This window comes from Myiozetetes cayanensis, unplaced genomic scaffold (assembly GCF_022539395.1).
Source record: "Myiozetetes cayanensis isolate MyiCay16 unplaced genomic scaffold, myiCay2020 scf2-11, whole genome shotgun sequence".
Taxonomy (NCBI): Eukaryota; Metazoa; Chordata; class Aves; order Passeriformes; family Tyrannidae; genus Myiozetetes; species Myiozetetes cayanensis.
Window position 1 is genome coordinate 36692794 of NW_026087411.1, and position 23531 is coordinate 36716324.

At 36.8% G+C, this 23531-nt stretch overlaps 2 protein-coding genes across 3 annotated transcripts in view; one reads left to right on the top strand and one right to left on the bottom strand.

Moving 5' to 3' along the window:
• Window positions 1–23531, top strand: part of LOC126639886 (uncharacterized) — a 42162-nt gene that overhangs the window by 13352 nt on the left and 5279 nt on the right. The window lies entirely within an intron of this gene.
• EXO1 (exonuclease 1) lies at window positions 938–19707 on the bottom strand. The gene is made up of 13 exons (XM_050315192.1): window positions 19547–19707; window positions 17069–17188; window positions 16052–16175; window positions 15159–15296; window positions 14736–14948; window positions 13378–13565; window positions 12408–12504; window positions 11996–12212; window positions 10704–10959; window positions 8594–9062; window positions 7994–8095; window positions 3254–3447; window positions 938–1391 (listed from the first exon to the last, which is right to left on the bottom strand). The coding sequence occupies exons 1-13, from the start codon at window positions 19705–19707 to the stop codon at window positions 1250–1252; spliced, it is 2421 nt and encodes an 806-aa protein (XP_050171149.1). The 3' UTR covers window positions 938–1249.

The window sequence follows — 23531 nt, forward strand, 5'->3', positions numbered from 1 at the left end:
GAGAAAGCCTGTCCTAGAACATCACTGCTTCAGTTCCTTGTATCCTATACCTTCAATGCCACTGTAGAAATAAGAGACTGAGCTTACATAGCCTACTCTTTTAAGCAGCTTCGTTGTCATTTAATGCAGCTGGCCACTTTAGTTTCATAGATGCAAATTCTCTTAAAGAGAAAAAAAAGTACACTGCAACTCAAAAAAAAACCCCTGCCCTCTCACAGGTCAATTTCAAACTCTAAATTCTCACTAAAAATTCAGAGGGGAAAGGAAAGTATTATCTCAGAAATGGCAAGGATACATTTTGCCGAGCAAGATACCCTTTTACACCTTCTTCTGCTACAGAAATATTATCCATTAAAAAAAAAATATCAGACATACCTTTACACTGAACTCAAATCCTGATTTTAAAGGTAGAAATCTGAGATCCCATCATACTACTTCATGGTAATTCAGTCAAACATAGCAAGGACCCTAGTCTCTGGATTCTTTCCCTTTAGCTTAGCCAGTTGTGATGACAATGCTATCTTGTAACCCTTGCTCTGTGAACTGGCATTTTGGGTGTCTTGTCATTACTGAAGAATGCAAATGTGGACCAAGCAGGTAAAACAGAGGAATACACTATACATTTCTGGATATCATTCTATTAATGTGAGAATTTGGGGAGCAGATATTTGCGATATTCCTTTCTGCAGTCCCCAAGTTATTCCCACTAACAACATAACTGTATCAAACAGAAAGGTAACTGTTGAGAGAGCAAATCTTACCTTATGGGATAAAAAATAGTTATCAGTGCTAGAAGTATATTGCAGACTCTTATGGACACTGAAGAGCAGTTTTAAACCTGTCTTGAAGCCAGATTAGGCTCAAGAGGAAAAAAGGAAGAGGCAAAAAATGAGTCATAGGACACAGACTTGTTTTGCTGCTGTTGTGCAAGGCAAAACTGTAGCTATTGTAGAAACTGGGATTGCACATGTGACCTACGTAAAATGCCCAGGGGCAACAGAGAAAGTGTTTGGACAAAACTTTGACAAAAGGACTCTGCATAAGAGAACATGGGAATCTGAATTATTTTATTCCAGTCAATATAGAACTGTACCTTTCAATTCACGCTTTTATAAAAGAGATGATAAATCAATAGTCAGACTAAAATATATAGCTGGTTTACAAAGCACCTTTTCTATATTGATGAAATATCCACAAGGTAAGTTTTGACAATGATTAAAAATCCATCCCATTGTGAAGAGCATGCAGTTCACTGGAATATAGCTCTCTGAACATGACTACGTTCCAGGTGATTAAAGATTTCCTCTTCTGTTTCTGGAGTGAGCTGTATATTATCTTTGATTGGAGATAAAGGATCTGACTTTCTACAAGAAGGAAGTTTTTCGTACTCTCTGCACAAAAAAAAACAAAGACAAAATAAACCCCAAGAACGTTATGATGTTTTATGTTTCTAACCACAGGCCAGTAAGAATATATGAGTTAAAAACAAAACAAGACCCCTAACAACCCACTCATCTATGAATAAGTACAAAATAAAAATTCGCGACGCAGAGTTTTATTTTCAATTTCAGCAAAACTGAACAACTTTACTGAATGTGACAGAATGATAGCTGTTAGCTTTATTTCTGAAAGACTGTATGTACTCCATCCTACTCTGGGTTGTACATGCTTTCTGAACATTTAAGTCTTCTGAATAAATGTAGTTTTTTTATATATCCCATGAGTCTTGACAGTAAGCTAGAACAGATTTAGTGCCCCACATGATTTATCTGCCATCAGGTAACATAACTATGAAAACATAAGGCTAATTTAGATACATTTTAAAATCTGAAAAAATAAAGAGAATACTCAGAGCTAAGTGAGTCCTGGCAGTAAAAAACCCTTTTTGTGAAATGTATTAAGAAAAGAATCACATAAAAGCTAATAAAAAAGTACTTCACGTACACAGAAGCAATACTATATATATATATATATTTATGGGGATATATATATATAGACCAATTATAAACACCCAGAAGTTACAAACCAAGACAAAACTGGATGGCTAAAATGCAGATGTTGGGAGACTCGTCTTGCAACCACCAGCAGAGAAAAGGAACAGAGTCCCATCTAGGCTCACTCTGTTCTATCTGCCTGTATCCCGATAAATCAAAATATCTGAATTTTCTCCTTGTGAACAACCCTGGGATGACATTTACAATTACAGGTCCAGCAATACATACACAAAGACTTTCATTTCCTCCTTGAAACTGTCATTCTTATCCCGTATAAGGAGGATAATAAAGATTTATAAAAGTGTAAATACCACGTGTAATATTTTTTTAAACAGAAATCACTTGTATGTTTATAATAACCTACCCTAAGGCCTAAACTTGCTAAAATGCATCCATCTAATTAACACGTTGCTCACCAGTATCATTATTAACCACTCAGTGAAAAAAATACTTTTATCCTACTCACATTTGGGTTTGGATTAGCAAAATAATAATTTTATTTAAATATGACTTATTTATTCAAGAGATTGCTACTTTGAGCTGGTAAAACTTTGTCACCAACAGTTTTTACCTTAGCCCATGGAAACAGTGTAAGTTAGAATACCTAAACTTCAGGTTTTGTTTTACTTATTTTAAATAATCATTGCCCTCAAAGTTCAAACCTTGATGATATTTGCAGAAACTTCAAGTTATACCAGCCATCTGCACAAGCAAAAGCAATAGCATTTTATAATGTGCAAAAATATCACTTCCAACCACAGACTTCTGCTAACAGAAATATTTCATCAATTCACAGTCATCTTGAAAGCAGAACACTTCTGACAATTAGCCATCTCAAAATGTGAGGGGTACAGAGTTAAGCAGAAGCAACCTTGTATTCAATTAAATTTATTAATTTCTATGCAGCTTTTGCATTTAGATCAAGAGGTGACTTTTGGTGTTTGATGTCAAACAATGGCAATGATTTTTATATCAATTATGTTAAGCTAAATGCCCTAATCAATAAAATTCAACAAATGAATTTTAGCTGAGAGTTTTTCCTGGTTAGAAAAAAAAAAGTAATTCTAAGAAGATATTTACCAAAAGTCATGCTTCACATTTATATCAAGCTTAGGAAATTATAAATTATATGTAGAAAACATCTATTTTGAGCTATTATCTTTAATGAACTGTATAGAGATGTGTAGAGTCTGCTTTGAAAATTGTTTAAGTGGAAAAATAGTATATAGGGTACAAAGTAAAGGGTTAAAGCAACTCACCTTTTAAATTGGAAGCTTTTCCAGAGTTCACTAACGGTAACTTGCAGTCCCAGCTTATTTTCAGCATCACAGTCATTTCTCTTCTGCACAGGTGACAGTTTCCTGCTTAATCCACTTACTTTGGCTGGTATCCATGGTTTGAGCTTCGTTACAATACGTGACCTTGTACTACTGGATTTATGTAAACCAGGAACCTGAAAGATTTTAATATTGCAGCACACATGGTTAAAATGAAAACCTGTAAGCAACAAATACTATAGTGCAAAGCTTATAATCGAAAAATAAAGTGTATTGAGATAACGCAATCTGAATTGCCACAACAACGTATATTTAGATAGCTTCTGTAATCTAAAAGGTGGCACCTCAAACACATTAAACATAATGTGCTGTAAGAACTGGCAGACCAGTTTCCATAGGTCTTTGTATTCTAAGAGATTGCAAATGATATATTTCTATGAAATGCAATTTTTAAAACCTGGTGAATATTTATTTTTTACACCTGTTTGAAGAGTTTTTGTTGTGCCCTCATGTAATGTCAGCTTTCCAGAATTTAAGAAGAAGCAACCCTCTGGTATCACTCTCCATGATACCAAGATTTCATGAAAAGGGATTCATAAGCAGAGGACAGGTAACAGTACGATTATCCCAAGCATCAGTAGACCTCTAGTTGGACCTTCTTATCCAGTTTCTGTCCCGAAGCTCAGAAAAACTGTGCTTGGTCAGAATATCTCTCTCTTAAATGCAACTAGTCTTAAGTTTGAACATATCAATTAAACTACATGGCTTCATTATATAATTTATTCTAGCTGTCCGCCACCCCATTATTGAAAACACTTCTGCTTCATTTTCAATTCATTTAACAGATTCCAAGCAATGTATCTGGTTGGTTGGGGTTTTTTTCGTATTTGTAAGTACATGAAAATCATTTTGACATGACTTAATTCCTATAATTGTGTCAGCCAGTGTGACTTTCACATTATCATCATTTTTCTTGGGTCAATGTCAGGCTGACTGACAGCTACTCAGACTGCTGCTACCATTCTTTCTTATGCTGAAACAACATTGTTGATCATTTTGTCTCCTTCATGCCAAAAACTACTGAGTTTATTTTAAGAACATAAGAAACAGTCTACAGTCCACCAAAGTAGGATTTTTTCTCTGTGAATAGTTTACCACACATCTTAAGTTCAAAGTTACGCCTATTGCTATCTATTTGATCACTTTCTTCCTATTTGTACTGTATGTGCATAATCATAGCACAATAATTAAAGAGATATAATGTACTTTTAGACATAGTTGAAACTTCCTTTGCCAGACAAGTTCACGAGTGACAAAACGTCACAAGTGGTTTATTCATCTTTTCCATAATTTTTTTCTGTCTTACATACACATACCATTTTCCCCCTTTTTTGAGGGCGGAAGTAACCATTTGGAAGCACTACAATATTTCACTCTTTGAGCCATTCCGGCACTTCATTGTAAAATATGAACTACTCACAATTCCCAGCTTCGAAGTGATCACTCACTTCCAGTCTGCTATTTTAGATTGTGTCTGTCATTATTAGGGCCAAAACATAATTACCAAAATGCAATACCTGCAGAAGAGACAGTGAGTGTCTACAGTTGTAAGAAGTTCCTATTTTATAGTTGGCTACATAAGATTAGTTAACGACACCAAGGTTGTAAATAATGCTCTTACTTACCATTTGGATAATATTAAGAATAAAGTGTTTTGCTGAAAATAATCTTTTCCGTTTTGCTGGATTATCTTTAGAAAATGGCACAGCTCTGCCTACTTCGGGTGTTTCACTAACTAATGCAAATAGCTCTTTCCTCATCTAAGTATTTGCTATTGACTACCTAACACTTTTATATTGTAAAATAAAAGATGTTGGCAGCCTTTTCTTCAAAGACAACTTGAAACTTAGTTCTTTCCAAAATGACATTGTATTTTGCCATCCCCCTCCACAGACACTTGTTACATATTTTTTGGCACCTTGAATACTGCGTTCAGTTTTGGTTCCCTCCCTGCAAGAAGGACACTGAGGTGCTGGAGAGTGTGCAGGGAAGGGCAGTGGAGCTGGTGAAAGGGTGTGGAGCACAAGTCTTATGAGGAGCAGGCTGAGGGAGCTGGGGTGGTTTAGGCTGGGGAAAAGGAGGCTCAGGGGAGACCTTACCAGTTTCTACAACTCCCTGAAAGGAGATTGTAGCCTGGTGGGGGCTGTTCTCCCATATAACAAGTGATAGGACAAAGGGAAATGGCCTCAAGTTGCACTAGGGGAGGTTTAGATTGGATATTAGGAAAAATTTCTCCACAGAAAGGGTTGGAACAGATTGCCCAGGGAAGTGGTAGAATCCTCATCCCTGGAGGTGTTCAAAAGCCATGTAGATATGGCACTTCTGGATGTGGCTTAATGGTGAGCACGGTAGTGCTGGGCTGACAAGCTAGACTTGACCATAGAGGTCTTTTCCAACCTTAATGATTCTGTTATTCCATTATTGAAATTACATGTTCCTATCGTGCAGATCTTAGTATTCCAAGGGGAAAACAAAAACATAACCTAAAAATTGGAACAAGAATACTAGGAAAAATAAAATACTAAAACTCCCTGCTTTATAGTATTTTGCCATTTATCTATCATCTCAGCCATTTTGCAACATGTGTGAATTCACCCATAATCCTATGTTATCTCTGTAGTACTGAATTACAGATTTATAACTTAATTTAGCTACCCCAAAATTAGGCAAAGCTGCATGCTGAACACCCACTAAGAACCTTAAAGCCAGAGCAGAACACTCTTTTCTATTTCTGTCAATATTTCTATTTTCTATTTCTATGTCAATATTAGCCTCTTTGTTGAGCTCACAGCAATTGTAAAAAGTGATTAGCAATACAAACCACAGCTGAAATACTACCTCAGAAAAAAAACATGAAGTCTTGGGGAGTTCAGTATCTTACAGGTATTTGCTAGTAAAAAGCTTCTATTATGTTTGATATTAGAATGGAGTAGGTAGGCACTTCACATTTTGGATTGGAATCACAATAGGAGCTGACAAATTTTTCAGACTGTCTCCCCCAGTTTTTAAATTTCTCTATAGATCAGCTACAAAGCTGATATTCAGCTATACCAAAATCAGAATAAATTATGCTTTAAGTGATTAACTGCTTCTTCCCTAAATCTGGAACTCATTATTCCCTTTTATAGCTATCTTCTACTATACTTAGCACCAGCAAACACTTCCCTTGTTTTACCCTTGCAGTGAGCAGACCTAAAAGAAAACTGAGCCAAAAGTGGTGCTCTTTATCTCTACCTTCCCTCTCCTGTGGTCCTACTGGCACTACAACTCAGAGGAATCCAAGAGTCTGGGTGGGCCCAAGTTGCAATATGATTGACCTTTTGATTAGTGCTGTCAAGTTAAGTTTTCAGCCATGCCAATTTTCTGGTGCAATTCTTTATAAGTTTTATTACCAGCACATAAAGGAAGCAGACAGAATGCACAGCCAAGGAAATAAGCAGGGGAAATCCTCCTACTAGCTGCTTGCTTTACACAAACCCTACTATCCTCGCAGATTTTCAGCAGATTTTCTATTACCTGAAGGGCTCCAAGCATGCTGAAATTTCGTTTTCACATGATGCTTATATTACCTCAGTACTTCCATAATGTGTATCCCCCAATATTTAATACATTCATTCTCCCAATATAACTTTTATGTGTGCAAAACAAAGTAAAACATTAAATACAGCCTCAAAAACAAAGTAATAAAATTCTGAATCCCAGGATGATTTCATTGCTCAGTCTTGCTGAGGAGAAGCAGGAAAAATGTTAATGTTGCAGAATAAAAATGTAAATTTCATCTTAACAAATAAGTTCCTAAAAATAACCACAAGATGTCACTATTTCACAAAACACAATATTCTTGTTTGGCACATAAGCTTGTGATTTTTAGTCTGTCTATGAGAAGGAAGTCAGTTAGGCTATGCATGAAAGGATGCAGATCTTCCTCTGACTTATCTTTTGGCCAGTTGTAATGACAACACATAAAGAGTCAGAGCACTTTTAGCTGTTAAGGTCTTAGAAGTTTTACAAACAAGACAAATGTGTAAAGCTCTTAGAAATGTCACAAAGACAAGGAACTTAAGTTTATTCTCAAACATCTTAGAAAACACAGATAAGTCAAATTACAGGTAAGCAACCAATAGCAAAAATAACTGGAATGTAGGCTCTGAAGGAAAATTGACTGATTTGTTAGTGTCTAATAAGACTTTGAACTAAAACAGTTGAAAGAGAAATGTTGACAAAAATCTTTCCAGATTTTGAAATTTAAAAACGTTTTCTCAAAAAAGGAGGTAGCTGAATAGCAAATTTATCAAGACAAGCAATGAAATGAGGTTGTATCTTGTAACTGTATCTGAACTGTGAACATGACTGAAATTTGTATCATAAAACCATGTACTTAGCCTGCCTGAGGACAACTAAGGTTTTTTTGCCTTAGGTATAAAATAAGAAGCCAAGCTAAGTGTTTGAAATCCCCAAACAAATTGCAACTGTGTTATCAATCATAGGTGGCCTGGTTATTATTTCATCTCAGCTTCAGTGTAGATGAATAAGAATACAGTTTTGTCTTGCCAACACTTGCATTGCTCAAGTCTTTCATTGAGAGTTCCACAAGGAACTAGTAGAAAGCAATAACTCATTTTCAGATTTTAGTAAAGCTCATAAAGTTAAAAGAACTCTTACCTTAGTTTTCATGATTGTATTTTTTTTGTCAGTTCGAACAGCAGAAAATACCAGAGACGGAGTACGTTTATCATCAGTCAGTTTTGAACTGGAGTCAGATTCCTTCAGGAGAAAATTGGTTTTAAAACAGGCTGGAGTTTTTTTTTGCAAACACAATATATATTTTCATATCTACAGGTATATGTTTTAAAAGACAACCTTTTCAGTACTTCTAAGAATTTATACAAACACCTGGGCTTATTTTCAGCAAACAACACTAGAGTGACAAATATATATACTTTCTGAAAGGACTTCAGGGATCAACAAAAGCAGAGAACAAAAGCTTGCCTACCATGGTTTTTTATGACCCACTGAAGACAAACTAAAACCATAGAACAGACTTTATTTAAGCTAGTATGTCAATCCACATTATGTTACAATTATTTTAAGCGTTGACAAGAATGAAATATAATCATTCTATGATTCTTTTTAGAAACAAGTTTTGTTAGCACAAGCTACATCATCTGTAGGGCATCACTCTAAAGACAAGACTTCATTGCATAATTTCTTTTATAATTTAAAGCAAAACCAAATGCTAAAACAAATGTCTAATTTTCTTACCTTTGTATTTGAACTGTTGGACACCTGTAATATTTCTGAAGACTCCAAACTGTGTTCTGATGGCTCACAAGACTGTGATGACTGTTCCAGTTCTATTAAGGGGGAGGACTCTTCCTCCAATTCATCACACACTGCCTCATTCTCTGTCTGAACTCCATTAATCTGATCTTCCTGGGATACAACACAACCGCTTTTCTGCTGGTGAAACTGCTGTGAAAATACAGTATGAGATGGACCAGGGTTTCCTGAATTACTTACGAGGCTGCTAAACCACTGGAAACAGCTTTTCTGCTTTTCTCCGGGAGGTGTAAAGACAGTCCTTGTTGATTTTTCAGTTTCTGTAAACTGAGAAACATCTTCTTCTATATATTTTATTTCCTGTTTCTGGCAATCCTGCTCAGCATTTTGAGTTAGATCATCATCTTTCTGTGCTCTACCATCAAACATAATTGCATCCTTGTAGAAAAACCTAAAAAAGAAACAAAAAGGTAAAGGCAGGGGAGAAGAAAGTTACTGCAAATGTATGTCATCTCCAAAATCCAATAGCTGTCTCTATCCATCAATTTTATTTTCAAGGTCTACTTGCAGACAAATTATTTTGATAATGGGCAAAGTCCTTCAGGAAGGCATTTAACAAATAACATTAAAAAAAGGGAGGAAAAAAGCATCTGTAAACATGTCATTCATTGACTGAAATACTAATAAGGTTCTTCAACAGAAACATATAGAAATCCTACAAAATTTAAGAATACATTAATTATTTATCACAAAGCTGAGCAGTAGTGAAATATTTCAGGCACCTCTTATTAGGGAAAGTAGAACCTTACTACTCCTTTTCCATGCTATAGCAGCAGCTCATGAGAGTAGTAAGCACAGATTTAGAAAAGAACCTACCATGACTGACAACTCTTAGTATTTGATACAACATAACAAAACTTTCAGCTCAGGAAGGTGTGCATTACAACTAAAGAACATCAGTATTAGGACTGCTCTGTAAAATTACACTGCTCTAAAACATTCAAAGTATTTAAGAAAATAATCACACAATAATAGACTTAATGGTAATAGTGCTTTGTAAAACAAATTCAAGGAGCCGTGGCCAAATGCAACTAAATAAAAAACAAACAAACAAGAAAAAGCAACCAGAAACCCTAACAAACCCAAAGTCCCTCTTCTCAAAGTGCTGGTGCAGAGATCAGCAATATCAACTGAATGGGATAAGAATAGGTATTTGTTATACAATATGACCAGTTTGAATTTACTAAAACAAAGAGCTCTATCAACTTAAGTCAATGTATTGACTAACTGCTTAAATATTTGGCACAAAGCAGCTACTTTCTTTTTTTTTTTTTTTTTTAAGATATGTCATATAATCTTTACCTGGGAAAAAAATTGGCCAGTTCCTAATTAATTTTGTGACCCAGAAGTATTGAATATTATACTGAGAGACTATAAGCAGATCACAAGGCTGGACCACCTCTCATATAAGAACAGGCTGAGAGAGTTGGGGTTGTTCAGCCTGGAGAAGGCTTCTGGGATACCTTATAGCACCTTCCAGTACCTACAGGGTAGCCTACAAAAGAGCTGGAGAGGGACTCTTCACAAGGGCATGTAGTGATAGGACAAAGGGTAATGGCTTCAAACTGAAAGGAGGCAGATTTAGATTAAATATTAGGAAGAAATTCTTCACTATGAGTGTGGTGAGGCACTGGAACAGGTCACCCAGAGAAGTTGTGGATGCCCCACCCCTGGAAATGTTCAAGACCAGGTCGGATGGAGCTCTGAGCAACCTGGTCTAATGAAAGGTGTCCCTGCCCATGGCAGGGGGGTGGAACTAGATGATCTTCAAGGTCCATTCCAACCCAAACCATTCCATGATTCTATGACTCTACAAATAGTCTCAATCTTTACTTCCACAGTAAAAAATTACCATTATCTGTCTCACAGATAGACAGCCTGCCTAGCACAGAGGAGCCTCCATCTTGGCTCAGGTGCATGCAATTACATAAAAAAGTCTGAGGTACCATTTTCCTTAGTATTTAGGTTATTTCAGCAACCAGGACAGCAAATAGTATTTTGCTACTTATGAAAACATATGACATAAGCATACCTGCTTCTTGTTCCTGGAACAGTTACAGCATCCTTGTCTTTGTTTTTCCTTTGTAAAAAGGAAGCAAATTTATTTCTAACTCTGGGTAGGGAGTTAGAGCTTTCTTGAGTGACAGAATTTCCTGAAGAATCAAGGCTTTGTATTGCTGAGACACTCTTTTGTGCTTGACCATCATGATCATCCTCCTTCTTGACTCTTTTTGCTTTTGTAAATGAATATTGCTTTAGCAGATCTCCATCTGAGATTTCTTCTAAATCTAGACAATTTAAACATTATTGTAGAAGCACAATACTGCATTTAAACAGTGATGAAATAACTAAGTTTACACATTAAAAATAGTGGTAAGGTTTAGTAGGAACATTATTGGCATTACAATTAGAAAGCCTTTAAAACATTGTTTTCTAATATATTGCCTTAAAAATGATTTTTTGTAGATGGAGTGAAGGCAGAACAACTAAAATGAAACATAATATTTGTTTTGGATATGATGTGGGGTTTTTTTGTTTTGTTGTTGTTGTTTTGGGTTTTTTTAATGCTTTGAAAGCAAAATTAATTTGATTTAAAGACAGGTCGCTAAACTACCTACAAGTTTTGATAAATGAGAGAGTAGGAAGATAGCATAAGTAACAAAGGCCAAAAATAAAGCCCTAGTAGATTAATAAGAAAGCAAAGAAAGCAGAGTAAGACAAAATACTTAACACATTAATTAAAGTACAATGGGAACAAAAAAGTGCCCCTTCTATTAAAAGCCCACAGTTTATTTCAGCACATATAACTTAGGTGAAGCAGAGGACAAGATAGCACAGCTTCACTAGAGAAAGTGAAAAAGTTGACATAAAGAATACCTATACAAAAGGATACAGGCACCACAGTGTGAGAAGAGTATGGAAAACATTCTTAAAGTTTTCTGTCTGACCTAATATCAATTCTAGGAAAAACACAATGTTTTAATTTCTTCACAAGCCATTATGAGATAGAAATTAAAACCAAAAATATATAAAAATGAACAGATTGTATTAAATATAACTTCAAACTGACAACACTTAAGCTTTGTAGCAAATTAAAGAAAGCTAAAATCAAGTGCTGTGGAAAGTTGGCCATCACCCTTGATCATTATCTAGGCTTTAATGTTATGGCTTCTGAGTCTTGTAGCTTGTTGAAAACAGAATACAGACAATAACAGTTAAGAGTTAAGCCTTTAAAAATTGCATACCATCAAGTTCAAGATAAAATCCTTTTTTTTCCCCACAGCCTTCTACTGTTATTCACATAATTATTTAATAAAAACATACCACTCCTTGACCTTTTTGCCAACACCTCTTTGCCTGGAAGTTTTAGCCCTTTAATGCTAATTATTTTCTCCATGCCTTTGGTTGTTGGTTTGTCTAGTAAATGCATTTTAGGAGGAACAGTATCTTCAGTAGGACCAAACTTGTATTCTCTGCTCCAAATGCTATTTGCATGATTATCACGTCTGTCATTCCAGCTGCAACTTCTCTGCTGCACAAGCTAAAAAAAAAAAAATTAAAACACAGGACACAGGTTTATAATCTTGCCTTCTACATATGATTTCTTAATTTATTATACAAGGACCTTTTTAACATTTGTACATCTAGTGACATACCAAAAAAGTCTGAAAGTAAAACTAAAACAAACATTAAAGTCAAATGCCATGAAAAATAAACTTCAGAACAAAGGTGTTACCTGTGCAGTGTCAGGGTTATAATTATCAATTTGTTCCATTGTTTCGATGTCAATGTTGCCAATGGCAATTTGAAAAGCAGTATCATCACCAAAATGTCTGTTTCCATCATAGTAAAGGAAAATATCTCAATATTATATTACATTTCAAGAACTGCAGCATGAAAGTTAAAATATCTGTTTCCCATTTCTGTGCTAACAGGCATGGCTAGAATATTAACCTAAACAATTAATACTACTACTTTTGGCTCAATCTAATGCAAAAGCAATTGTAATTCATGATTTGCCAAAGGACTGCAGATCTCAGTCAAAATTAAATCCTTCCGTTATCAGCAGAAAAATTAACAACTTTCTCCTTTCTTATTTCTGGAAATGCCAGAGATTAAGTGCCTTGGGCATATAAAGCTGGTAACTACTTCAACACTATCCTCTCTTTCTTCATTTGCCTAATCTTTCATGCTGAAATTTACGTTGCACAGATGTGGCAAAATGCTACTTGTTCTACAGGAAGAGATATCTGATAAAATACGAAATGCTTAGATTAGAGAAGGAGTTGAACACAAATTGCAAGAATTATAGGCAGAGATTATAACACACTTAAAATAGGTAGAAATTAAAGACAGTCATAAGGTAACTCAAACAGTTTAAATAGATCCTGCATTTAACAATTTGTTTTCTAAAGGGAAAAAAAAAGGATTAATGAACTTCTGCCTAAAATGATGTATCGATGATAAATCAGTCAGTTACCTACCAGCACTTTTTTTTAATTCATTAAAATCAGAGCAAAGGAGAAAAGAAGAAACACACTGCGCACCCCAAAAAAATTTTAAGACTGGCAGAAAAGCCAGGCTTTAGGAAACAGCAGGGGTGCAATGAAAAAAATCTAAGTACCCCACTGATGCAATGAAAAGTATAGAACACCACATCTTCTCACCCTTATTTCCCCATTCTGCTGTTTCAACACAAAGGATACCGTCCTGCATAACTTAGTGTTTCTGGATCAATGTCATCCCCATATGCATTCAGAGGAACCAATTTTCTGTTGAGAGGATCAAAAACTAACTGATAAAGGAAGGTATTATTGGCTCGTGTAAAACCCTGTATGTATTCTTCTGGTACTGTTATATTCATCTTCAAGTACTGTCCCATTTTCTTAATAACCTGTAACAAAAAAGAAATCGCTCAACTGCTTCATTTAAGCAGTTCACACAAACAGTTAAATACATGTAGATTATAAAGTACCTTTGCTTGCAATTAAACATAGAATGCATGTCCTGTTACAACAAGCAGATTAAACTTAAACAAGGGAAGGAAAGAAAATGAAGTTTTGTACATTATTTTCCTACTCAAGTTGTTTGCAGTCATATAAGTAATACAATTCAACTCTTTATAAATGCTTCTTGTTCAATAAAGAAGTACAAAACGTGATTAGAAAGACAGAGCGTCTCCTTATGGTATGTTATTTAAACTAATGCATATCTGACTTTATTAATCATATTATCAGGATACATAAGCAATGCATGAGTGTTTGTAGAAGAGAAAAAAAGCAATACTAATCAGATTAAACCCTGACATTTTGCTCAGGGATACATGAAAGGAAATAATGATTTATATGGGAAAAGTTCAAAGTTCCCTTTTCACTTCCACAAAAGCCAGACTAGTTGCTTTGATACCTGCTTTACATGATACAAACCATTTTAAAAATAAAAATCATAGTTCTTTGTGTACAGCCTGTGAGAGAAAAAAACCTCAAAATACACTTAAGCACACAAGTTACTTAAGAAAGAAGATAACACACTAAGTTAATCATACTGCATATTTAAATACTTTTCTGGGTTAGATTTACTTGCCTTCAGGACAGACCCGTAAGTTATATATACCATATAATATATACCATATAATATATACCATATAATATATACCATATAATATATACCATATAATATATACCATATAATATATACCATATAATGTATACCATAAGGTATTCTTATTATTAGCTCTTAAAAACCTCTCTACTCCCTTACTACCTACACAGAAGTTATTCTCTCTCTCTTAGCCTCTGTATTTCCTAATACTAGATTTGTTTTCATTTCATACATTGGACAAGAAAAAAAAAACCACTCAACCTTATTTTTTTGTTTTGTACCATTTCAATCTTTTATATATTAAAAACAGTATGGAAGAAATGTCCATATCCGTATGCATGTAATCAAATGAGATTTCCAATCCCTGCCCACAGAGGTAATGGCAGGGGGGAGAATGCAGAGCCTTACAACAACAACAAAACAAAAAACCAAAACCACCAAAAACCACCAAAACCAAGTTTACCTTTATAATATCTGGATTGTTGGCTAATTTTAATAACTTGCACGCTTTAGCTAACCCAATTCCATAAATCGATGCGAGGTAGTCACAACCAGAAAGAATACACATGTAGCGGAATTTCTCTTCTGTAAATACATTTCCAAGCTGTTTGCAGTTCCCTAGTCGAGCTTGATCTATCTCTAGTCCATTTCCAAACTTGTCAATTTTCAGAAACACCTGAAAATTAAGAGGAAATGAAAACAACAATTTTCACCCATATAAGATAGTTCCTTGCACTTGTTGGAAACAATAGAGGCAAAGTGCTATTCTCATGGCTTCCCACATTTACTGTAGAAGAGTAAATCCACACAAACATATTTGGCAACTTCAAACTCCGCTTTTAAGATCTCGGCAAGAGGTTAAAGCTGTTAGTATTTTCTTCCATACCTTTTTACATCCAAAAGCTAAAAGATCAGAGTCTTCCGTAATTATAGCTTGAACCATGCCAATCTTATTAAGATAAGCCAACTGAGCATCAGCTTCATAAGGAGCAACAATGCAATCAACTCCCCGGGCTCGTGCAGCCTGTGTGTAAACAAGAAGCACACAAATACTTTGCATCAGTTTGCAATAATTACCTTAAGAGATCTGAAAGCATAAGAACCTCTATGTCAAAAAGCCAAAACCATGATCTTTTTAAAGCACACACCCATCCTGCCCTGTTAGAGCCTGATATTTCATATTCAAAACTCAAATTTCAAGCAGTTTAGATCTATGTAGACTAGTTCACAAAAACAGCCTTTCCTGTGTTGGCCTGTAACACCACAGTCACTGCATCTGACCACAGATGCCAGCTTCAAACTCGTCCAAGTTATATTCTGTAGAGAGGAAAACACCACCAGAATAAACTCGATACTGTTTTGATAAAGATACTATGACTGCAGTGGAAGCATAGCAAAAAGCTACTAGAACAGTTTTTAAGCAGCCAAATTTTTTTCCGCAGTCTGTGCTCAGAAACTAGCTGAGGGAAAAAATATAAAAAAAAAAAATAATTGTGATTAGGTTTTGTGCATCAAAAGTAAAACTGAGGTGTTATCAAATTCAGTTCATAGCAGTAAGAAGAATTGTATTTCAACTGACACATCGTTATTATTTATACAACTGGGCATAATAAACTAGAAGTGAAGTTAAAGTTTGTTAACTGTGCTTAACACAATCCAGCAGTATATAAGACAATTAGAGACTAAGAAGCAAGGAGTGTTTTTCTTGCCTACATAGACGAGGTAGTGATGTAGCCATTTTTTTTTTAAATGGCATTATCAACAATATTGACAACTTACTTTAATAACTTCATGAGCCATAGCATGGGTAATATTTACACTGCGCCCAAAACATTCCCTGGCTTCTGACAGTTTCCCTTCCTGCAACAATTGTTTCCCCTTCAGAAGACTGGCTTGACGCTTCCTAAAAGATAGACAAAAATATCCACCAATCTCAGATTATTTTTCACTTAAAAGAACAAACAGCAGAGAGGACTAAGAGAGGCAGGTAGCAAAGGGGGAAAAACTTGGAAGACTACCCAAATCTGATCTATTGAGTAATTTTTTAAAACATAAGAATAACTAAGTCATTGTATTGACAAGGATAACTGGATCGGCATGTTGAAATTTATAATATTTCCTCAGAAAACAGTGACTAACCAGGAACTGAAATCAGCAGCATGAAAGAAGAAATGCACCCACTCTCAGTTTGCAGTAAAATAGATTTAATGAAATTCAGGAGTATCTGACATTAGATATTTATTGGTTTAGAGGACAGAAGGAATAATTTATTTAATTTCAGACACCAGAAATTGTTCACTCCATGCTGAAGGGAGCATATGTCTCATGGGAATTTATAAACAACAACCACTAGTGAAAAATTCTCACAGCTTCAGTGAGAAATCGCATTTCTAGTTACCAGAACCCGAACCTGATACAAGTTTATCTTATTATAGAGAAAGATGAGGAAGGTGGTATTCTTTTTAAATAAAATTATGCCAGGAAGAAATATTTTTGTCCAGAAATCACAAGGGTAGGCAAACTAAAAGCCTCTAATACATTACAGGAAGTAATGCTCAGAGGTTTACTTCCTTCCTCTATCAAATGGCTTTCATTTACAAAGTGCATTTCTATTTTTGGAATAAAACCTCTAAGAAGTTTAATTTTAGATGTAAATTAAATGAAATCACACTACACTGCAGGGTAGTTTACCAGACCTTTCTACCTAGCTGCAGTTTGAGGGTTTTTGGCTTTGAAAATTAACTGTAGTGATAAACACACTGCTTTGCTTGCAAATTAATACAGGTCAGTACTTACTCTCGTCGGGCCTTTTCCACTTCCTTCTTAGAGGGTAGGGTGCATCCATCAAATACCAAAATTGGTTTAATTCCAAATGAAAGGAGCATCTCAACAAGTTTCATACAGAAAGCTACATAACTGTATCGACAACAACAAAAGTAAGAATAGAAAGATAAACTTTGTTGTCAGCCACAGGTCTATTGCATGTTATCTGTCTGCAGAAAAGGAGAATTGCAAGTTTATGACAACAATTGTTCAAGGATCTTAACAGGTCGTATATTTCCCCAACATCACAAAAATTATTTTTTATTAGCAAGAGAAACAGTCCACCTCCCAACTCAGAACTGGACTGACTGCTCCTCTCTCCTACACAAAATAAAATAAGAACTCAAGTACAATTGAGTTTGATTTTGCAACACTGGGATTCAGCACTGACAAAAACTTGCATAAGTTAAAACATGGATTATCTTTTTAGTTTCAGCAACTCTATTCATAATGGTCAGAGAAACAGGAGGCAGACAAGCACAGTACACGACCTTTCCCCGGAAAGGCAGAGTAAATGCACTTTTGTAGATCTGGAAGTTATTAAATCTGTCTTTGTAGAACTATCCACTCTACTCTCCAGACGGTGGATACATGCAATGGACAGACATACAAACCTATCTTCCCATACTTAAAATACAGGTACAGAACTGAAAAATTTCAGAAGTCAGAAAAGTTCCCCAAACTGTACTAACTGTGAAAATGGTGTATGGGCCAGGAGGCAATCCTCCACTGCCTTCCAAACCCATCCCTTGGAAAAATATTTGTTGGGAATCCCAGACATTATTTATTCTCTCAGACCTCTCATCTCCTTGCCTGTTATTTCTACAGTTCTGTATAAGATCATTTTATATCCGTAGCACAGAACTAAAGCATAATAGCTGCTCTAAACACTAAGTGCATTACAATGATACCCAATTAAAAAAAAAAAAAAATCAAGTGTTTTTATTTTAAGGACACTGTTTAAAACAAAAAGAGTAACCTTTTCAGCAGGAGAAGGAATGGGGGACTTAGAAGCATTTAGAATGTAAGGATTAAAAGACCTGAATTTAGAGCTACTGAAAAATAACTATGATTTTTGAAAGACAAGCACTTTAGTTATATAATACAGATGAATTTTAAAGTGTGAAAGGACGATAAATTATAGTTAAAGTGCCAGTATAGGACGATACATGCATGGAAACAAGATTTGCTCATAAAATATTTATGTATTTAAATTCAATCGTTCCAAAGTTTTCTATGACTATGAATGTCTCTCCTGACAGACAATTTTTTTCTCAATAGAAGTGTATCCCACTCTCAGGACTCTGAGGGACCTCCACTACCTTCAAAGGCAGGTATCAGGGTTAGATGAAACTCCATAGTTCTTCAAGTCAATGGAAGCAGGAGTAAAGATTTGAATCCTTTCGCAAAGCATCAACTCTCTCTTGCCTCCAATCAAACATTTGATGAAGCCAAGGTCTTCTCTTGGTGGTGCCAAGCAATAGGACAAGAGGCAACGAGCAGAAACCAAAACAAAGGAATTCCTACTTGGATACAAGAACTTCTTTATTGTACAAGTGACCAAGCACTGGAACAGGTTGCCCAGAGAAGTTTTAGCATCTCTTCTCTGGAGATATTTAAAAGCCATCTGGACACAATTCTGAGTAAGTGTTGTAGGGGACCCTGCATGAGCAGGAGGTCAGACCAGATGACATCCAGTGGTCTCTTTCTACCTTAGCCATTCTGTGATTTAAAACTATATCCAACAAGAGTTCAACCCAGTTTTCCAGAGATGGACAAGAACTTACATAAACCTAATCTAAGCTCCAGAGTTGAACCTGAAATATGACCACAATTTTTGTTCATTTCCCTTCCTTAGAAATATAACTGAGTAAATGAAAAATCCATGTTACATTAGAAAAGCTACTCTTACTAAAAAATTTAATACATTAAGTAAAAAATTTTACACCTTATTCAGAGCACAACCCATCTGTCATAATTCCTCAGTATCATTACAACCTTTGTCACAGCAGTAATTACAAAGTATCGTTGCATACAAAAAAGGTGCCTGAAAACAATACTACATTTGAAACATGAATTGTTTGTATAGAATTTCATCCGAGAAATTAGATTATTATCTAGACACTCTAGAAAAAACCTAACTCACACAGTCATTGGTATTTTAACAAAAAATATTTTAGAGAGTTTTTTCTCCCATGTGTACTTATGTATATTTATGTATATTATATTTAACACAATTGGAAGACTATTTACTTAAGGGCAAAATTTCCATTTCAAAAGAGTACTAGTGGGACTGAGAATTCAGAAGCAACAGTTAAGAAGAGAAACTGTTACATACTCAGTTTTATTAAGAGAAACAATTATAAACTCAGGTTTTAAGTCAAGAAACATCAAGCTAACTAAACTTTTAATTTGTAAGAGGGCCGGGACAGAAACATAAGGAAGACTTACAGATCCGTGGGCTCTCCTCGGGCCAGCTTTTCCGCGCACGCATAGGCGCCTTTGTGCAGCCAGCAGTAGGTGTCCACTGCCACCGCCAGCCCCTTGTACTTCTTCACGTGGGAAGGCTCGGCAGCCTCCTTGATGAACTGCAGCAGGCCCTGGATCCCCATGGCGCCGCTTGAGCTGCAGAACTGGGGGAAAGGAGACTCGGATCTTCGCTCACGGCGCTTCGGGTCGGCCCGGGTCGGGTCAGATCAGATCAGAGGTGGCTGTGCCGGGCCACGGGCACGGGAGGCTCCCGCGGGTGCCCCCGTAAACCTGGGCTCGGCGGCTCTGCCTCGGCGCGGGCCGGCACTGCCCGGGGAGAGGGAGTGAGAGAAGGGAAGGGGGGACGCAGAGACCCGAGCAGCGGCCTCGGTCGGTCGGTCGGTCGGTCGGTCGGTCCCTGGCGGGGCCGCGGCGCCTCCTCCGGTCCGGCCCGGCCCGGCCAACCCCGCGCGGTCGCTGCGCGCGGCTGCCCGCCGGCACTTTCAAGCAGCGCGCGCTTCAGGGCGGTGGCCCCGCCCCCGGCGCGCGGAGAGAGGGGGGAGAGGGGAGGGCGCCATTATGGCGCGAGCTCCACCCCGCTGTGGGCGGTGTCTGTGCGCTCCGGGAGGAGAGAGGAGGGAAGCGCTGGGAGCTGGTTGGAATTCTGAGAGACGCTGATCCCGAGATCTTGGACGTGTCGGGATCGCTCCCGGCGTTGGCTACCGGCAGTGCCGGGCGTCTCTGTTTTGTTTGATGCCGAGGTTGAAAGAGGAGGGATCAAGGGCAGCGTGGCAGAGGGACAGCCGCCAGTGCGGGGGAGAGCGGCTCTGAGGGGGAGCGACACTGAAGGGTAAACGGTGACGGTGGCTGCGGGCAATGGAAGTGCCGATAATTCGAGCGTTCGCAAAAACACTGAAATACATTCCGCACACTGAAACAGAATCACAGAATAGCACAGAATTGTTGGGGTTGGAAGGGACCAGAGCGAGTGGCACAGGAAAGCGTCCAGGTGGGTTTGAATGCTGAGACATGACCTTGTGTCTCCGTGACCTCCCCGGGCAGCCTGTTCAGTGCTCTGCCATCCTCAACATAAAGAAGTCCTTCCTCACGTTGATGTGAAATTTCTTGTGTTTTAGAGTATGGCCATTGCTCCTCATCCTGTTGCTGGGCTCCGTTGAAGGAGTCTGGGACCACCCTCTTGACACCCACCTTTGAGATATTTATATGCATTTATTAGATCCCCCTCAGACTTCTCTAGACTATACAGGTGCAGCCCCTGCAGTCTCTCCTCATAAGAGAGATGATCCATGACAGGCAGTGAAGACAGCACATGGATAACAGCAATGAACACGAATATTATAAATATTAAATACTGTAAACATTAAATATACTGGAATGAAAATGTGATTTTGACAGGACAAAGGACAGACTCCTCTAGCTAATCCAGTGAGAGGAGAGGGAGAGAGTGGAAGCAGGTGACTGACTGCAAAGGAATATGTGAGGGAGAGCTGTCATAGCCATGAAACTCTGATGTTAATGTAAGAATGGATAGTCAAAGTTACAATTATGTAATAAAGGTTCTTTTTGTTAACATAAAGGTATGCCTGCATAAATTAAAATAAAATTTACAGTGAGAAATATATGTAGTTCGATATCTACCAGGCAACAGTTTGTTTTTCTACTTGCCATTTTGAAGTCTTTGGTATTTTGGCTCAGTTACATGGATGACTCAGCCATCAGGGCAGAAAAACAATGTTTCCAGACAGTGGACAACAAAGCTTAATATCAATGCACTTTGAAAAGAGCACATCTGAATTACAACTTCTTAAGAATATCATGTGTGCCCTGAGAAATGCATAGAAATAATTTGGCCATAGTGACAGCATAAGATGTTTTAAAGTTGAAAATATTGATTGAATTCTACTTTTACCAATTCGTTTTTCACTCCATGATTCTGACTATATATGACATGCTCCAGAAGTTTTAAATTCGATTGCAATTAGAATTCTGTTTGGATTGGGATCGCTTCTTTTAGGAGTATGTTCTTCCATAATTTCTGACATTTCTTTTTTCCTCAAACTGCTGCGTTCATGGGAAAAACAGTAATCAGATTAGACAGTGTAATATATCAATATCACTCAAAAGTTTCTTGTGCAATTCAATTAAATCTAGTTTTGACTATTTTCTGTAAATTATAGTAAAAATATTCCTAAGGTGAACTCCAGAGTCAGAAGCATTAAAGCCAAAGAACTTGCACTGAAGGAAGTCAGACTTACAGAATTCTTGGTCAGCTCAGATTTTCCTTTTCAGTTCCTTCATTTGAAAGGCTGGATACCTTGGAGCTGATAAGTTAGCACAATATGCCTTAACATTCAGTTTATTACAAATATCTTCAGCTGTGTATGAACCAGTATGAGCCACCTTCATTACTGCTTATAACTTCAATAAAATAATAGAAGCCTTATACAATGAGTGGAAGATTTTGTTGGTTTCAGTAGAGCTGGTTTGACTTAAACTGGCTAAAGATACTGGTCTGTAAGTTCAACAGTGCCTCTTGGAAGAAAGGAGTCAGATAGTAATACTTTGGTGAGTTATTCCTTTAAGGAATACCATACTATTGCAGTTTTATTTCCCATAGGTACCACATGAAATGAGGAAGTAGCACTGCATTGTCATTAGTTACAAGACTTATACTAATATATAGAATTCTTTCCTTTCACAAGTAGCTCCTGTATCTGGAGAGCTGGTAAAACCAGATATTACTATGCCAAATCTCTGCTGTGTGTTTTTTCTTTCCTCCAGCAGTTTTGTAACAGTGACTTGCAGAATACGTTTCAAATAGGTCTGGAAATAGAAGGACTAGCAGAAAACTTTAGCTTCCTATAATTCCTTTTGTATCACTGTAATGAAAAAAGGAAAGATACACAGCCCTCCTGATTCCTAATGGAAATTTGACATAGGTGCCCACGATAAGTACACTGAAGTACCTCTAGAACTGCTTCTTTCTCAACACTGACTAAAGGGAGGAAATGGGATCGCTATGCCTGATGTAAACAACTAACCTTTACACAGCCAAGTAAAGCAAAATTAGTCTTTGATATGCACTACAATGGACAAGGACACCTTATAGATTTTTACAAAACTTCCATACAGTATTTGGTGGTCCTGCAATTGACTTCATGGGGCAGATTAAAATACTCAGAATGAAAATCAGCACTTGTGCTGAAGCTCACAACCTGATGATCAACAATGTCATCAACTATGGTGACAGTAGTAGACAATGAGCTTGGCTTATACCAGTTTTTCCAAAATTTCAAAGAACTCCTCATTACTGCTAATATATTGTCTTCACTGCTTAAGAAGTTGATCAGTTTTATTCCACAAAGTTGGTTTGAAAGTTAGTTGGACTATTTAATCAATTTCTTAGAAAGGAAATTTGATTTTTCTCTGATAGGTAGCAGTATTACATTCACAGTGTCCTTTATGTTTCTTTTATTGAAATTTCTATTTATGGACAGTATATTATCACAGCTTTTTCTAGCTTATCTAAGAAGCCAGGCTTTCACACCACGAGTAAACTCGCAAACACACTCATACACACTGGAGAGAAGTCTAGAGGACAGACATCCTTAAAGTCATCATGTTTAGTAGCAGAGGAAATGCTTTTAAAAGCTCCTCATTTATCAGGAAATATTGTATCAATAATGTTAATAAAGTTATTAAAAACCTAGTATATTGAGTTAACATTGCAACGGCCATCTGCTTCAGTCATGCCAGGCCAAGAGCACAAGTTCTGTGAGCAGCATCCCACTTACCAACTAATTCTCTTAAACTATTCATGCCCCTTACAGGTACAGAAGAGAGCAGAAGGAAACCCATATTAATATCCTGCATCAGAATCCTAGGTAATCTAATTAGTCTGGTCACAGGTCTTATCTTTTCACTGCTGAATGAACACAGTTCTTAG

Excerpts from the sequence above, each read along its gene's own strand:
- EXO1 (XM_050315192.1), bottom strand. The coding sequence starts at position 19,707 with ATGGGGATCCAGGGCCTGCTGCAGTTCATCAAGGAGGCTGCCGAGCCT. Across the intron at positions 12,505-13,377 it reads ACACTAAGTTATGCAGGACG|ACATTTTGGTGATGATACTG; the intron begins GTATCCTTTGTG and ends TGATGGAAACAG. Across the intron at positions 12,213-12,407 it reads ATAACCCTGACACTGCACAG|CTTGTGCAGCAGAGAAGTTG; the intron begins GTAACACCTTTG and ends TTTTTTTTTTAG.